Source organism: Manis javanica, chromosome 6 (assembly GCF_040802235.1).
Source record: "Manis javanica isolate MJ-LG chromosome 6, MJ_LKY, whole genome shotgun sequence".
Classification (NCBI taxonomy): Eukaryota; Metazoa; Chordata; class Mammalia; order Pholidota; family Manidae; genus Manis; species Manis javanica.
This window is the reverse complement of record NC_133161.1, coordinates 140,247,086-140,266,068: the sequence shown is the minus strand read 5'-3', so window position 1 is coordinate 140,266,068 and position 18,983 is coordinate 140,247,086. Positions and strand designations below refer to the sequence as shown.

The window sequence follows — 18,983 nt, the reverse complement described above, 5'->3', positions numbered from 1 at the left end:
GAAAGGCAGGCACTTGAGTGTGGTGGCACTATACTAAAAACAAGGGAAACATTGGAAGTTCACATCCTAAATGTTACCATTTAAATGTGAGTATAAATTAAAGACACTTTCAGACACACAAGATGTGGTCAAGTCATACAGGGTGTGGATAGGCTAGCTGTCCAGCAAACGTGTTTTATCTTGTTCTTAGTCACAAGACTACATTTTCCAGCATCCCTTTCAGTTAAGTACAGCCAGGTGGTTGAGATCTAGGGAGTGAAATATGAGCAGAAGTTAAACTGCCCCAGTTCCAAAACCACTAAAATTTCACTTTCATAATCTCTCATGATGTTTTCTCTTTGACCAACTTGACAAAAAGAGTATAAGTTGAAGATGACAGAGTATAAGAAGGATGGATCTTGGGTCCAAACTTTATTATTTTTAGGAAGCTGCCTACCATTTAGGAAAACATATTTTGGATTTTCCATGAGTGAGATAGAAACTTGTATGGCATTTTAATTATGTATATTTGGTTTTGAACACGTGGAGATTTTATAAATATTGAAAGATGATTTATAAACAACTAGCGGGGGAGTGCTGAGATGAATCCGTGGTAAGTACATAGAAAATTGAACAATTAAAACCAAAACCACTCTTTAGTCTCAAGAGAATGAGTGCGAAGGAAAAGTAATCAGCATATTTTATTAGTTAGATGTGCAAAGCATTTACATCCTCCTAATCATATAAACACTGAGTAGTAATTTAACTTAAAAATAAACTGTACTGGGAGGGTGAAGACACTAGGAAGGATGTTTGTGATGCTGGAAGGTGAAAAATGGCTTAATTTGCTGATGAGGCCTAATAGAGAGGAAGAAGCAAATGCATGTTACTTACAAATACAGAGCTAAGGGCAAAAAAAAAATCTGTTAATGGCCGTATGGATAAAAATTTATCAGATTGAATCCTTGCCCTCTAGGAGTTGCCAGTGTAAATGTAACAAAGCTGAACTTGTGCATAAATGCGAGCATGCAAAAGGTGCTTTGACTACATACAAAGAAGGCAGGCACTTTAGGTGCTGGGAGTGGGGAAGAGATGAGGACATTCTATCAGAAATGATGACAGATCTGAGCCTTGGAGAATGAGTAAGGGGTCGAGGAGAATAAGGGAGAAGGCATTTCAGGCAGATGAAACAAAAGCCAAGAAATCATCAGAATGTGTGAGAGGAACTTTGGGCCCCTCAGTATTACTAGAGAGTAAAATTGAAGGAATGGAGCAGACCCTAGAAGGCTATCTGTGACAGGCTGAGGGTTTTGCACTTGTGCTAAGAGAGAAGCTGACAGATTTTAAGCAAAGAGGTGTTGCATTTTCTCTAGGGGATTCTATATAAAATGTGTGAAGGAAAGATTCCAGAGAAAAAAAAGAGACTCTTAAAAAGAAAATGACCCCCACCCAGTAAATTTTTCCCTTGTATCATCCCCTCTCCTTTGAGTGTGGGTGGTAACTATAAGTTTAATGAGTATCATTCTAGTGACTATGGTTTGTTCCATGGTACAGATGACCTTAATTAGGCAGATTGTCAGGGCAGGCCTAATCAATCACGTGAGCATTTTTAAAGCAGAGAGGTTTTCTCAAACTAGTGGCAGAAAGGGAAGTCAGAGAGATTTAAAGCACAAAGATTCAATGTGCTATTTGTCACTGAATTAAAGACAAGGGGCCATGTGGCAATGAATGCAGGCAGCCCATAGAAGTTGAGAGCGACCCACAGCTGACAGTTGACAGGGAATTGAGACCTCAGTTCTACAACCACAAGGAGCTGAATTCTTCCAACAACCTGAATGAGCCTGGAAACAGATTCTTTCTCAGAGCCTTCAGAAGGCAACCCAGCCATCCCATTCTATACCAGACTTCTGACTTCCAGTACTATGACTGGCAAGTGGGTAATTGCAAACAGTAATTTATTACACATCAATAGAGAGCTAATGTAATGGGTGATGGTAGGATCCCTGGTTAAAGAATCTTATAGAGTATTCCAGACTGGAGGTAAGAGAGCTTTATCAAAGGCAGTACAATGCAAAGGAAGGGTCAAGAACAAGAGATTTTAAGGATAATAGAATCATGTAAAATTTGAAGATCAGATGCTAATGGTTAGTGAGAAGGAAAAGCCCAGAATAACAACCTGTTACTAGATTAGCTACCTATGTAGAGAATGGTGCTATTTACTTAGGAAAAGATAATGAGAGGAGACACAGTTCAGAGACGACATGAAGATGCAGAATTCAGTTTGAGTGGGGATGTGTAGTAAACACAAACAGAATTGTGAATTTAGGGAAGAGGTCCTTTTCCTTGTAGGTACAGAGCAAGGATCGAGAGGAAGGAAACCCAGTTCTTAGCACTTGCCATATGCCAAGCCCTTCTCTCGGTGCTCTAGAGGTTGTAAGGCCTTTAATCCTCAAAGCAATCTTGGGAAGTGGGAAGCGATTTAACTCATAATGTAGATAAGGCAAAAAGGCTCAAATAGATTAAGATTAAGTAACTTGTCCAAGATCATACATGTAGTGAATGGAAGAAGTTGAATTCAAGCTCAATCACTGACCTCACCGCTCATTCTCTTAACATTTGTTATACTTCTCCATAGATGCAAAAGACACCAGAAGATGGATAGCATTAAAACTATGACATATACTATATCAATCACAGAAAAAATGTAAAAATAAAATTATTGGGAGTAGCAGATGACTCTACCTTTGAACAATCTTCTTTTAGTAATAAGCATGAGCTCTAGAAAATAACTAAGAATGCTAAGGGGAAGCTCCTCTGTCCCTGCACAGAGGATTAGAAATTCTTAATGTGAACTGGTATTTGGGGAACATTGAGTCCTAGAGGAACCAGGGTTAACTGATTGACAAAGGAAGTGAACACAGGCTCAATAATTTCTTCCCTCGGGAGCCTGATTGAACTTCAGTCCTAAATGAGGCTTATTTCCAGGCTTCCAAACAAGCTGCTGAGGTCTACAGAGACTAAGATAAATTCACAATATTAGCCACCTGATGGCTTGGAACCTAAAGTTGATGCATTTGCCTTGCCCTGAGGACATTTTACACAAATCCATAAACAGAAGGGATGTTGCCCCCTCCATTATCAGAACCTTTGTCTCCTCAGGACAGGGCAAAGAGCATTTAAGGTCTGGCAATAGAGGGAGGGGTCTTCAGGCGGAAGGAAGTTGGGCTTCTCTGTTCCGATGTCTCCATTCCCACAGCCACAGCAGTGGAGAGGTGTGGGGAGGCCGCCTAGTCTTCCTGAACAATTCATTTTCATTTTGAGGTAAGACTGGATGAAGAGCATGGGGAGGAGGAGCACAGGATAGTAGAGGACACTCAGCGCTTTTACCAACCCCGGTACTCTGCTTCTGGGAGGGAGGAGAGGATGTGTTGACCCGGGTGGAGCGGGGATGTAGCAGGGATCGCAGTGACCTCACTGTCTCAGAGCCTCTGGAGTTCCATAGGAAATGGTCTCAAGCACAACTCTTGGCCCCTTTGCTAACTGTATGACCTTGGCCAGTCTATTCATCTCCTGGAAATATTGTTTCCTTATCTCTCAAATGTGGACTTCCTTTTGGGGCTCATGCTCAAAGACTTCCTCCTGGACTGTCAACCAGGGGAGATGGGGGTTACAGTTGAGCTTGAAAACATGGAAGGAAAGGACAAATGAGAGAAGAAAGTTGAAGATCGGGAGTCCTTGCCTGCACTTCCTCCAGCGTGCTGTCCCCGCACCCCAGCCTAATAGAGTAAGTCCTCAGTCTAGAATCAAAGGCTCTGTGTCCCTTCCTCGTGTGACTTTCTTCCCTCATTCCTTCACAGATCACACCCCTTCAGATAATGGCCATGGAAAATGACTCTTCAGTAACCGAGTTCCTCCTGGCAGGATTTACAGACCAGCCCCAACTCCAGTTACCCCTTTTCTTCCTCTTCTTACTGAATTATATGGTCACTGTGGTAGGGAATTTGAGCCTAATTAAACTAATATGCCTGAATTCCCACCTTCACACTCCCATGTACTTTTTCATCTTGAACCTGTCCTTCATCGATCTCTGCCACTCTTTGGTCATTACCCCCAAAATGCTGATGAGCTTTGTGTCTAAGAAGAACATCATCTCCTTTGCAGGATGTATGTCTCAGCTGTTTTTTTTCTGTTTCTTTGTCCATTCTGAATGCTATGTGTTGACAGCCATGGCCTATGATCGCTACATGGCCATCTGTAAGCCCCTGATGTACACGGCTGTCATGTCTCCTCAGGCCTGTTCTCTGCTGATGTTTTGTTCCTATGTAATGGGGTTTGCTGGGGCCATGGTTCACACAGTTAACATGGTCAGATTGTCCTTCTGTGATTCCAGCGTCATCAACCATTACATGTGTGACATCTTTCCCCTCCTCCAGCTCTCCTGTAGTAGCACCTATATCAATGAGCTGGTGGACTCCATTATTGTGAGCACAGTTGTAATAATATCCAGCTTCATTATTTTCATTTCTTATGCTTTGATCCTCTGCAATGTCCTCCACATCTCTTCAACTCAGGGTTGGTCCTAAGCCTTCAGCACCTGTGGCTCTCACATAATAACTGTTGCCCTCTTCTATGGGTCCGGGGTGTTCACACATCTCAAGACCTCTTCTGTTGGTTCTGTGGCCCAGGGGAAATTCTTCTCAGTATTTTATACCAATGTTGTGCCCATGCTGAACCCCCTCATCTATAGTCTAAGGAATAAGGATGTCAAGCTTGCTCTGAAGAAAACCCTGAAGAGAATTGCAGATTAAGCAGAAGCAATGTTGCTGGATAGGCAGCAGAGGTTGTTGGGGGCCAGGGGTCATGCAGTGGGTGTGTACATGTTTGTATATGTGTGAATGTGCGTTTCCCCATAGTTTTCTTCAGAACAAGATTTTCTGTAAATGCTTTTCTCTAAGCATGCCATTTAACTAGGCAAGCACATTATCGACTCTAATGATTGTGTTGGTTCCCTGCTTACTCGGGGAACTGAGCTTTGTTCTTAACAGCGTGCTCCAGAGGTAACCTGATTCCTCCTCCTTTTCAGACCATCTCCCACTTTACCTCTTTGCATGTACTCCATTCATCGGCGTGAATGTGGAACACTGTCTATGAGGGCACTTACCTTTGTTTTCCCTAAAAACAATTATGTATGGATTTTTTTCTCTATTTTTAAGCATTTAGGGAATTTCTACTATGTGAGTTATAAATTTTCCAGAATTTCAGAATTTTTTCAGTCATGGCTTCTCTACTGGAGTTCCTAATTCACAGATGAGATAGAGAAAAACACCTTCTTTTTATTCCTGAGGACAGCTAACAAAGAGGCTCACCAACCTGCCCACCTTTGAACACACCAATGATGAAAATTATAATTTCTTAAGAGAGATGGATTTATTTCATAGCATTAGACAAATGGTCTGATAGGAAGAAAGAAGACTGCCACTGTCATGTCGGCTGATTCGCCTTTTTCTCCTCTAATATTTTCATAATTTTTACAAGTAGTTTGAGATCCATAAATGAATCAAATAAAATTCACAGCTTAGTGAGCATCCTTCACTGCAAAATAAAAGTACCAATTCAATATGACGCTTCTCTACCCAGATGTACAAAAAGAATTCTACTTTACAAATGTAACCACGGTTTGTTTCCCCTGCCACCTGATTCAGCCGATATACAGAGAGAGTGTGTGTCAAGCAGAGAAAGAGTTTTGTTCAACAAGCTGGCAGTGTGTATGTTAAATACTTTTTGTGCCTCACGTTAGTTCAAATTGATGAAAACAAAGTTACACTCAAGCAATTTAGGCTCAATATTCAGAACTAGAGTTGATCATATATCCCTAATCCCTATGCATTTGTCTAACTCATTCTTCTTGGGTGTCTGAGGTTGGCCATGCCCAACACAGCCAAAGTCTACCCCTCTTCTTTACCCCCTTCTACTATGTCTGCATCTAGCTATTTTTTTAGTTAGATTCTTGCATCTGAATTACCCATCCAGAAAACTCTTCAGTTCTCTCCAATCCCAAAAGCATCAACACTTCCTTTCCATGGAGCATTCATTTGATTGAGACTTTTGCCAGCACTGTTAACAACTAAAGCTGCACGCAATCCTCAGCATAAGGAGAAAAGGACTACCAATGTTTCAAAATACCCAATTTCTGGGCTCCCTAAGAGGTTAGGAACTCCATCATCAACACCATCTACATAAAAATTATGTGTGTGTGTGCATGTGTGTGTGTATAATATATATATACAGGCTTTAGAAACAATATGTATCCTTTATATACAGAATTTGGAAACATCTCTCTATATCTCTCTACAGAACCTGGAAATGTGCTATATATATATATATACATATCTATATCTGAAAGCTATATTATATATATATATATATACAGAACTTGGTTTAATCATATATACATATGCATGTATATATGTATGTGTGATATGTGAATATATATGTGTTCAACAAGCTGGCAGTGTGTATGTTAAATACTTTTTGTGCCTCACGTTAGTTCAAATTGATGAAAACAAAGTTACGCTCAAGCAATTTAGGCTCAGTCTGTGGTCTGTCAGTGATGTGTGTGTGTTTTAACATGGTATGGAGTGTATGGTTTTAATCTGTGATTTACTTGCGCTTGTGGCCTCTGTTGTTTAAATTAAACTTAAAATTTCATCTAAAACTCAGTGAAGATTATGTTATTTACCAATACTTGTAAAATCAATACTTAACACGAGTCCAGATAAGCCCAAAGGAGATTCATAATGTCTGATGATGTGTTGGGCTTTGTTAATTCATAGTGAGATGATCTGTTTTGCATCCATATTTATTTGTTGGGGTGGATACTCCGTGAGAACTGGGTTATATCTGCATAGTTCGGTGCTGTATCTCCAGGGCCAAATGCAGGGCCCCGTGCATCAGAGATGCTCATTTAAATGCCTCTTACATGGATACATGCAAGAGAAAAACAGTAAAAATGGCCACCCTCAAGAGCAGCAGATGTGCATGGGGGGCGAGAAATGAAGGAGCAAGAAAATAGAATTCTGTGTCAGTTGCTGGCAACAGAGCCTTCGAGAATGTATCTGTAATCCAAGGGACTACAACAGGCAAATCTGACAAAAACACAAGGGCCCAAGCAGCTGTTCTTCTCCACTGCAGAGCAGCATCTCTTCCAACAGGAGGGAAAAGGGAGGTTGTAGGAGAGAGTACTGAGATGACGGGTTCCTGAACACAAGGAGATCCTTCTGGAGACTCCCAGCAATTATTGAAGGAATTTTACAGGTGAACTGAATTCATCAGCAGAAATACAAGCAGGCAAACATTATGTTTCAGTGAATCATCAGTAGTTTTAAAATCTTAGAATCAGAGATCTCCTGGTGCAACTACCCCCCACCCATGGTAAAATACCTTTTAAGACATTTCTGGCAGATGATCATTCAGCTTCTTCCCAGATGTTTTTAGCATGGTCATTTGAAGGAAGGGCCAGAAGATTATAGATATTGTGGACCTGACAAAAACACTTTTCCCGGACTCTATTAAGTGGGCATCAATCACCTACAAAATGTACAAACCCTTTAAAATGTAGCAACTAAATAAAACAATAATTGTTTTTAATTCACAAAATATTAAGTTCTCATGGGGAGCAGGATTATAATTTAAAAATGCACAATATTCTTCTTGCCCTCTAGAAGTTAATTAACTTTTCATGGAGACAAATCATCCAATTAGTTTGTTAGAGGACCAGTACATACAGTGTTTTAAAATACTTATATGTCTTTTACCAAAAGTTATATATAGTTTAATTGCAATAGTTATAAAATTCTTCATGTGATTTTTAAATACAAAAAATAAAAATAAAAATAAAAGCCAGGTCAACACAAGAATGGAGACACAACTCACAAGAGAAACTTTGAACATTGAGCCAAGTAGTTCACTTAAACAGCCACCAGGTTGTGCTGGTGACTCAGTGACATTGTTTTAAACCAGAAAAAGAAATCGTGAATTTTGCTTCAAATTTATATTTTGCATCTTTCTTAAGCTCTGAAATGTGTAGCCATGGATTTTATATAACTCCTTATATAAAAATTTCAACACAGTATTCAAAAACACAAACTTTAAAAAAAGATGTTCTTTAGAGCAAAAATTAAATTAAGCAGGTTGAATATATTCACTTTGCAAAACTATTGGGCACTTACTATGTTGTGGTGAAGAAAGAATGGATAAGACATGGCAGTCAATGTAAAAAATATACACAAATATGAACAAATGATTCCAATAAGTCACTAGAATGTGAGTTCCAAATACTTTTTTATTTTGTTTACTGCTCTATCCCTAACACCTGGAATATAGTAGGAGTACAAGGAATAGTTTTTTAGTAAATGAAATATTTGGTCAGTTAATGGTTATAATAGATATTTGTACAAAGTGCTATGAACACAAAAATTAGTTTTTATATTCTCGTTTCAAATGATTCCCAATATAACCTATGGTCCAAATTTATTACTATAAAACAATGTTTTAACCATCTTAAAACCATTTGGTGAAAATTTAAATTTTACAAATCCCTAAGACTCTGATATATATCCAAAGGAATAGCCTTATTTGCCATTCTTTAGACTAAATGGTGTCAAGAAGAAAACTTCTGGGGATGGATACTCCATGAGAACTGGGTTATATCTGCATAGTTCAGTGCTGTATCTCCAGTGCCAAATGCAGGGCCCCATGCATCAGAGATGCTCATTTAAATGCCTCTTACATGGATCCATGCAAGAGAAAAACAGTGAAAGTGGCCGCCCTCCAGAGCAGAATATTTTATATCACTAAATTGCACTGTAAAATTATCTGTACTTATTTTACTTTTAATATACAAAATTATATAGCAACAAATATTTTTTTTAATTATACATAATGTGTCTGAAGAGTGACATATTGCCAGAATGACTTTGACCCATCCTGAATCTTGGGAGTTGTTGAAAATAACCCCACGGTTAAATGTTCCTTTCTAGCTGACTTTCTTCATTGCTGCCCTAGAGACAGACTTTTTAAGGGTATGTGCAATGTCCGTTTTGGAATCTAAACCAGTGCAAACTGTATCTCACATATAGAGATTTAGGACACGACTGCTGTGTACACCCTCTCTTCCATGTTGACCTCTTGTAACCATTTCTCCATATTGTCACTTTCCCTTCTCTCAAATTTCTATATTTCATATTCCACTGTCTTTCCATTCCTTACTAGAAGGTGATGTGTATTAGTGCAAAAAACCACAGGAGTTGGAGCCAGTAAAGTGGGCTTTAAAAATAGGATCCGCTAAAAAACATATGATCATCTCAGTAGGTGCAGAAAAAGCATGTGACAAAATTCAACGTCCATTTTTGATATACACTCTCAACAAATGGTTGTAGAGGGAACATATTTCAACATAATAAAGGCTATGTATGAGAAGCCCATAGCTAACATCATAGTCAACACTGAAAAACTGAAAGCTTTTCCTCTAAGATCAGAAATAAGACAAGGATGCCCACAATCAGCACTTTTACTCAATATAGTATTGGAAGTCTTAGCCAGTGCAATTAGGCAAGAAAAATAAATGAAAGGCATCCAAACTGGAACGGAAGAAGTAAAATTGTACTCTTTACAGATGACTTCATACTATATATTGAAAACCGTAAGGACATGGAGTATCAAACCATGTCTGTCAGTTACTATAAAGCAGAAGCCCCCAAACCTGCTCCTATTTGTTAACCAGTGAGAACCAGCAATTCCTCAAAATGAGCCTTAAAGGACAAAGAAGGTGATCTATCCGTGGTTTGTAAGTGAGGTCAAGGTCTTGGTATTTATAAAATGTTGTCTTTCCTGTAGGAACCACAAATGAAAAGTGTCAGAAAAAGTACCTGGGTTTTTGTCATGTCAGATCTTCAGTGACAAAGGGACTGCTTTCCAACAGATTGAAGCAAGGTGTCATTAAGTCAAACTTATACTTTCATCTCTACTTACCCCAATGCTAATATGGAATGAATTTAAGAAAAGTCTTGCTTGGGCTTTATGCATTTAATGATTATTCCTTTCCCCTCATATCTTTATCATTCCTATTTATTGCTTGGTCCAACTATTTAACTAATAGTAATTGTCTTCTTTTTCTGTATCAAAGTATATTTACTCTTATCCTTCCTCATTCTTGACTCTTCCCTACTATCCCAGGATCCCCAGGTGCCTAGATGCAGACAGTCGTCTGGAAGGTAGAGGTCACCTATCCCAGGAGACTGGCCAGCAGTGGTTCAGTATGGCATTAGCACAATTCTAATAAGTTACATGTGCAAGCATCTCAAGCAGTCCCCAAACATTTAATATATGCTCAGTAAATGTTAAGTGTCATTATCATAATCTGGGCATAACCCAAGTATCAGATTTTGGCACCTCTTGAAAGATCTCCTCCTTTTATCATATTTGGGAAAAGCGTAGTTTGCCTCGTATCTCCTCCTTAGTCAGTTCCGTGCTGTTACATGCTTCTCCGTGCTGCTCTGAGCAACATCTCAGTGTGTCTTGCTTCTGGCCATGACCTGGAACACTCGAGCTACATCTCTTCTCGATATAATGCTGCTACTTCCCGACAAGTGTCAGCAGAAAAGTAAATGGGAGGAAGGTCTGGCTTCTCTTTGCTGCCTTGTTTCTTATAACACAAACTGTGCAACTATCCGATTTTATGGAAGAGTCAGGGAAATATAAGCAAAGCAAAATATGCAGATTCAGGACTTTCTGTGACTATCCCCATATCTGAAGGAAAAGTAGCAAATACTTTTCATAGAAGGTCTCACCAGGGACACCCTGGGCCCTAGACTCTACTCAGAAATTGACCCATCGTTCTGACCACACCATGAGTCTCCACCCTCCCATCTATCCACATGGGTTGTCCTGGCCCTTGGTTCACCTTCCCTCCCATACTCAGAGCACTTTATGAGGAATTCCTTGAAGTCTGAGCCATTCAATAGAGAACAGCAGAATCTTCAGCAGAGTAGCACAGAGTGGTCTTTGTCACCAAAAATCTGAATCCCTTTCAAGTCCCCCTGCAAGTATAATATAATTCCTCTTTCTTACTGATTCTCTAATAGTTAACTGTAATGCGTGCATACACACACATTCTTAAAGGTAGTAAAGTCTAAATCTACTTTAAAGAATAAGAATTTTCCTAAATGCTCTGTCACATACACAGTATCTCCAAGGCAGGACAGAGAAAACAATTACCATAATCATGTAAATTCATGTAATTTCTCCTTTGTTCTTTTGTTCTCAGCCTTAGCATCCAGAGCCTAAGTAACTGGCCCAGTTACATGACCACCTACCCCATGGTTACTATTCCAAGGCCTAAGAGTTTTGAAACTTGGAAATGAAAGATTTTAGTTTAGATTTATGTTTACTTTTCAGACCATGTAAAGAACTTTTGTCAAGGCTTTCTCTTTTGTGTATGTGTATGTATATGAAAGAGGTGATTTACAATCATCCTGGACAAGCAACCTCTCTAGAAGCTGACAGACCATCTTACCTATGGCATCAAAATATCTACATTTGGTCTTTGGTAAGGCTGCTCCCATAACTGAAATAAAATATGAAAAAATAAATTCCCTCTCCTGGACCCTCTTACCACTCCCTACCCCATCTCCCAGCCAGAAATATTGCTTGAATAAACCCATTTATCCAACCAAGAAAAAGGTGAAAGGCATAGGACCTCACCTATCCATCTCTTGGGCCTAGTATAGAGTAGAGTAAACAGTAGACACTTAATAGATGCTAAGTTGCATGCAGTGAACCCAGTTCAAAATAGTATAATCCTCAAGTATAAGCAAGAGGGTTAACAATTTTTTTACGTGGAGAGAAGACCCTATTTGAGAAAAAAATTAGATTCTCTCTACCTGTAGATAAAAAATTTTTTAAAAGTTGCAAATGATGCTTACCAATCACTACAAACAGAACCATCAGAAGAGCACTCTTTTCAGGGTTTTGCCCAGGGCAAGTTTAACATCCTTATTCCTCAAACTGTAGATCAAAGGGTTAAGCAAGGGAACCACATTGGTGTAGAAGACTGAAGCAAATTTGCCCTGGGCTGTAGATCCAGAAAATGAGTTTGTCAAATAGGTGAAAGCCCCTGACCCAAAAAACAGAGCAACAGCAATTATGTGGGAGCCACATGTGCTGAGGGCTTTGGACCTGCCCTCAGCAGAAGGTATACGGAGGATATTGGAGAGAATCAAGGCATAAGAGATGAAAATGCTGATGCTGGATATTGTGATGACCCCTCCCACAACAATAAAAAACACCAGTTCATTGACATGGGTGCTGGTGCAAGACAGCGACAAGAGGGGGAGGACCTCGCACAGGTAATGGTTGATGATGTTGGAATCACAGAAGGTCAGCCTCAGCATGCTTCCAGTGTGGGCCAGGGCCCCAACAAACCCAATCATATATGAACCAAACATCAGTAGAGCACAGACCTGGCGGGACATGGTGACCATGTACAGCAAAGGGTTGCAGATGGCCACATAGCGATCATAGGCCATTGAAACCAACACATAGCATTCAGAATTGACAAAGAAACAGAAGAAAAATAGTTGAGTCATGCATCCCACATAAGAGATGATGTTTTCTGACATAAAATCATTCAGCATTTTGGGGGTAAACACACAGGAATAACAGAGATCTATAAAAGACAAGTTGAAGAGGAAAAAGTACATTGGAGTGTGAAGGCTAGAATTCAGCCCAATCAAGGTGATCAACCCCAAGTTGCCTACCACAGTAAACACATAGAACCCTAAGAACAGGAGGAAGAGTGGGATCTGGAGCTCTGGTTGTTCTGATAATCCCACAAGAATAAACTCAGTCACTGAGGAGCTGTTTCTGCGAGTCATTCTCTTCCGGGGAGCTGTCGTGGAAACAAGGAGAAGATGCATAGATTGATAACAGGCACAAGCATGGCTGATGGAAGATGAGCCAGTGCATGGATGCCCCTCTCTTTTTCCTGTCTTCTCTCATCTGTGTTCCCCAAAGCTGTTGTCAATGTGTCTGTGGCTATGTGTATATATATATCTCTCAGCTCCCCTAGGTGTATCATGAGTCCATGCTAGAGTCTGTTAGCATGGGCAGCAAGAATTCTGTCCACTCTTGAGAGATGAGGAGAGGGAAACCCTGAATTGGCTGCCCAAGGACTCTCAAAAAGACGCACCAAGAGCCAGAGGTACAACCCAAGCCCACCGCATCAGACTCAAGACAGGAGCTCTCATGCACCCCATTGTCTCCACCTGTTCTCTGCCTCTCTCTCCCAACCAGCTATGGGGTTCCCACCCAAGAGAAAGCCAGTAGTGTCCCCTATCATGTCTGCACATCCCACCTGCTTCCTCTAAGCCCCTTCACTCCTTCTGATGTCCGAGTCAGTGTTGAAAGCAGGAAAGGAATCAATACATCCCAGACCTGTTGGTTGTAGATTTAAAAGAAAACCTTCAGGAAGGACAGGATTCAGACATCCACCTTTCTTTTCCCTGGCCTCCTCAGTGTTGGGCCTTTTGCAATCTCTTTTTCCATTAACACAAAGGAGAAAATGGTATGGGTGCATAAAGCAGACAGCCTCAAGTATTAGCTTTTCTGATTCCTTTTGTGCTGGAACCAGACCTTTTACAGACCTTAGTCTCCAAGGTGCTCTAGAAATAGACCAATGTCTCTGCTTGTGGAGTTTCCCAGATGGTCTACATCAACTTCACAGCAAAAATTATTACCCTCATTTTCACCAGAACCCCAGCTGCATATCATGAAGAACTTTATGCTACTTGATGATTTCAGGGACCTGATGAGACACAATTTCCCCATGGGAATTTCTCAGAGACTTGTCCCTACAGGGAAGAAATTCCACTGTCTTTGTTAACAGCCAGGATTATAATGTTACCCAGCATCTTGGGACTCAGGTATTCTACTCATACTTCCCCTTTACTCCAGGGACTTTATTCCATTCTGTGCTGAGATTGGGGGGCTCATTTTTCCTCCCTTTTATTAAATTTTGAACTTGATTTTAAGGGAGAGTAGCCCAAAACTAACTTACATTAGCCACCACTTCCAAATTTTCAAAGGGACCTTTGAGAATAAGACAAAATAAGAGTTGTAGGTGTTACAGAAAGCACCTCAGACAGAATGTTTCTAGCACCATGAGCTGCTCAGAAGAGTGGAGACACCACACCATCACAAAGACCACCTCCTGCAGCTGCAAAGGCCACAGACAGGCCTTTACTATGTATGAGGAGTTGAAAATATCACATCACATATGCAAGGAAGCACACACAGACCTGCGTGAAGTTACTCTGTAGATGTATGCAGGCTAAGGGATAACAGATGTACCTGAAGGTTTTAATCCTGCCATTCTCAAAATGACAAAGTTATTCTCCATATGATCTGCTACATGAATATTCTGAGAAACAGTCAAAGACACATGAGCAACTGCATTTCTAAGTGTCCATGAGACTGCCTAAAATAATCCCAGTTTGCCTGGAACGATCCTGATTTACATCAATTACCCCTGCATAATTATCAACAGCACACCCTCTCAAAAGTGTCCGGATTTGGATAACAAATTGTATGGTTGTCCTATTAAAGTGAGTATAAGCAGCCATTCAGGTCCTCTGGCCTCTGCTGTCTCCTGCACCCACTGATCTGCAACCCCGTTGTGACTGAGGGAGTTTCTCTTTGTATTCCACACTCCTTGCCCTCAAAGTTCTCCTTAACTCAACATACTCTTCCTGCAACCAGTACTATCTCTTCAGTAGATTTAGGCTTCAAAAATGGGAAGGGTATTAACTGCAAGCTGTTTCTGATTTATGCCTAGCCAAAAACCCTAAAGCAAAGAAATACAAACCCCTAGCTACCTGCCTACAGTAGGTAGAAGGGGAATAAAGGAGAGGAATTACACAGGCACAAGGAATAAACATTAGCACAATTTTACTTTGTAACCAATGGTGCAACATTGCTGGGTATTGTTATAAATGGTGCTTTAAATTTATTAGTAGTATTTAACAAGCTTGGACATTTATATACATTTGACCTACCAAGTCTATTCCTAGGTTTATACCCAATAAAAATAAGTACACATATTTAACTAAAGACATGCCAAGAAGGTTCACAGCACCATTTCACACAATAGCTGAAAGCTGAGAACAACCCAAATGTCAATCAGCTATAGACTGGATAAGAAATTGTGTGATATTAATAAAATAAAATTCCATATTGCCCTGAAAATTAATATCATAGACAAATGTCACAAATATCATGGAGGAAAAGCAGCCAAGCATAAGTGTTATACTTTATGATTCCATTTGTGTGAAGTTCAAAAATAAGGAAACTAATCTTTGGTGTTAGAAGTCAGATAGCAGTTATTATTGGGGTGTCAGTCAGGGGCTAGGGAATGGAAAAGGCTAGTAAGGATGTATCAGGGGTGCTGGCAATATTCTATTTCTCACAGGGGTGCTGGTCCCATGGGTGTGTCCAGTTTATAAAAATTCATCAAGCTGTGCATCCTTATGTTACACTTAAGGAGTTACTTAAAACAAAGGAAGAACAAAAACAAATCAATACTTTAATAAATGATCCTACCAAGCTACTTTAACACTAAAATCACTAAACATCCTTAATTCCCTCATTTGTAGAATGGGGATTTACTGACTAAACAACAACTCAGTATGGTAGCACATGCAAAAATCACCACTTTCATATCTTACCTATCCTGTGTTTCTTAAAATTCAAGGAAAAAATGCATATGGATCAACTACAGGGTGCTTGGCATTTTGTTTTCTAATATAATATTATGTTTATAACCACTCTACAATGTGCATGTGTGAGGCAGATTATTTTTTTACAAAGACGTCCATACCAACATACACACACACACATCTTTTTTTTTTTGCTGTTATTAATCTACAATTACATGAAGAACACTATGTTTACCAGGCTCCCCCCCTCACCAAGTCCCACACACACACCCCACTACAGTAACTGTCCATCAGGGTAGCAAGATGCTGTATAATCACCACCAGTCTTCTCTATGTTGTACAGCCCTCCCCATACCACCCCCCACAATACTATACATGCTAATCATAATGCCCCCTTTCTTTTTCCCTGCCCTTATCCCTCCCTTCCACCCATCATCCCAGTCCCTTTCCCTTTGGTAACTGTTAGTCCATTCTTGGGTTCTGTGATTCTGCTGCTGTTTTGTTCCTTCAGTTTTTCTTTGTTCTTATACTTCACATATGAGTGAAATCATTTGGTACTTGTCTTTCTCTGCCTGTCTTACCTCACTGAGCATAATACCCTCTAGCTCCATCCATGTTGTTGCAAATGGTAGGATTTGTTTTCTTCTTATGACTGAATAATATTCCATTGCGCGCACACACACAAACACACACACACACACACACACACACACACATCTTGCATCCCACATGCTCTTGGCACAATGGGACTGACACTCCAATAAAGAGATGGTGCTATGTTCCCTACCCTTGCATCTAGGCAAGGACCTGGAATTTCTCTTTCTCTCTCTCCTCTCTCTCTCTCTCTCTCTCTCTCTCTCTCTCTCCTCTTCTCTTCTCTTCTCTTTTGTCATCCCCTAGCCTCTAGGACAGTCATATCGGAACCCTCTGGCCTTGTCTCAAGATACACTACAGGACAAGCTTATGGTCATTTATCCAGTGTTGTGGTGAACCAGAGGCTGTGTAGGGTCTGCATGATAGTGAGTGGACATCAGGAAAAATACTCAGTAGAAATGGCCAGGGTAATTTCTGGTACAGGTCTGGATTATTTTGTCCAGTTCCCCCTTACTACTTGGGAAATCTTCTTCCAGTTCCATATTTAATGGTTTTAAGGTTTATTATTATGAAAAAAATAGATATTTCTTTTTAGAACATATAATTTCTTATCCACTACATTTCCCCCCATTTTACTGAACTATAGTTTATATACAATATTATATTGGTTTCAAGTATACAGTGTTGTAAGGGATGTTGTAAATGTATTCAGCAGTTACATACATTATTAAATCCTCACCCCAACTAGTGTAGTTACCATCTGTTGACATAGATGTTACAGAACCATTGACTATATTCTCCATGCTGCACTTCCATCCCCGTGACCAATTTATATTCTGACTGAGATTTTGTGCTTCATTATCCCCCTCAGCTACCCCACCTGCCCACCCAAACCTCTATCCCATGGTAATCACAAGTTCCTTCTCAGTGTGTTTGAGTCCACTACTGTTTGTTAATTTTGTTTTGTTTGTTTTTGGATTCCACATATAAGTGAAATCATATGGGATTTGTCTTTCTCTGCCTGCCTTATTTCACTTAGCATAACACCCTCTAGGTTCATCCATGTTGTCACAAATGGCAAGATTTCTTTCTTTTGTATGGCCGAAAAATACTCCATTGTGTATATATACCATTTCTTCTTTATCCGTTAATCTGTTAATGGTCACTTCGGTTGCTTCCACATTGTGGCTCGTGTAAATAATGTGGCAATAAACATAGGGGTGCATATCTTTTCCAGTCAAGGATTTTGTTTTATTTGGGTAAATTCCTAGAAGTGGAGTTACTGGTTTTCTCTTTCTCCTTTTCTGGGGAAACTCCATACTGCTTTCCACAGTGGCTGTACCAATTTACATTGCCAACAACACTGAGGGAAGGTTCGCTTTTCTCCACACCATTGCCAACACTTGTTATTTCTTGTCTTTTGGATGACAGTCATTCTGACCTGTGTGAAGTGATATCTCATTGTGGTTCTGATTTGCATTTCTCTGATGATTAATGATGTAGAGCATCTTTTCATGTGCCTGTTGGCCATCTGTATGTCTTCTCTTGAAAAATGTCTCAGGTCCTCCACCCATTCTTTAATGGGGTTATTAGTTTTTGTAGTGTTGAGGTATATGAGTTATTTATATATTTTGGATTCTAACCCCTTATTGGATAAATCATTTATGAATATATTCTCCCATACAGTAGGATGCCCTTTTGTGCTATTCATGGTGTTCTTTTCTGTACAGAAGCTTTTTATTTTGATGTAGTACAACTTGTTCATTTTTTCTTTTGTTTCTGGGAATGTCTACAGAAAAAAATTGCTCATGATTATGTTCTAGAGATGTTTCCCTATTGTCTTCTAAATGTAGGTCTTTAATCCATTTTGAGTTTATGTAGAGTTAGAAAATAATCCAGTTTCATTCTCTGGTATGTATTTCTCCAGTTTTCCCAATACCAGTTATTGAAGGGACTGTCTTTTCCCCATTGTATATTCATGGCACTTTTATCATGTATTAACTGACCATATATGTATGGACTCATATCTGGCCTCTCTATTCTGTTCTGTTGGTCTATGGATCTGTTCTTGTGCCAGTACCATACTGTTTTGATTACTATAGCTTTGTAGTATAGCTTGCAGTCAGAAAGCATAATACCCCCAGCTATGTTCTTCTTTATCAAGATTGCTTCAGCTATTCAAGATCTTTTGTAGTTCCATATGAATTTTTGCATTATTTACTATAGTTTATTGAAGAAATATAATTGGTATTTTGATAATAATTGCATTGAATCTGTAAATTGCTTTGGGCAGCATGGCCATTTTGATAAGATTAATTCTTCCTATCCATGAACACTGGGTAGATTTCCATTGATTTGTGTCTTCTTCAGTTTCTTTCATCAGTGTCTTACAGTTGTCAGAAGACAGGTCTTTTACCTCCTTGGTTAGGTTTATTCCTAAGTATTTTATTCTTTTTGGTGCAGTTGTATTGAAATTGTTTCCTCATTTCTCTTTCTGCTAGTTCATTGTTAGTATGTAGGAATGCAGCAGATTTCTTTACATTGGTTTTGTATCCTACACCTTTGCCTAATCCAGTTATTAGTTTTAAAAGTGTTTTGGCAGAGATTTTAGGGTTTTCCATATACAGTATCATGTCATCT

The 18,983-nt window shown here is 39.6% G+C and overlaps 2 protein-coding genes across 2 annotated transcripts; one reads left to right on the top strand and one right to left on the bottom strand.

The window, feature by feature from the left end:
• The first annotated feature begins 3,851 nt into the window (after positions 1-3,851).
• On the top strand, positions 3,852-4,787 carry LOC108387716 (olfactory receptor 8C8-like). The gene is given in 1 exon segment (XM_017646067.3): positions 3,852-4,787. A coding segment is annotated over 1 exon segment (933 nt). The 5' UTR covers positions 3,852-3,854.
• Positions 4,788-11,981: 7,194 nt separating this feature from the next.
• Positions 11,982-18,694, bottom strand: LOC108387717 (olfactory receptor 8B4). Its single transcript, XM_017646068.3, has 2 exons — positions 18,680-18,694; positions 11,982-12,914 (listed from the first exon to the last, which is right to left on the bottom strand). The coding sequence occupies exons 1-2, from the start codon at positions 18,692-18,694 to the stop codon at positions 11,982-11,984; spliced, it is 948 nt and encodes a 315-aa protein (XP_017501557.3).
• Between the last annotated feature and the right edge of the window lie 289 nt (positions 18,695-18,983).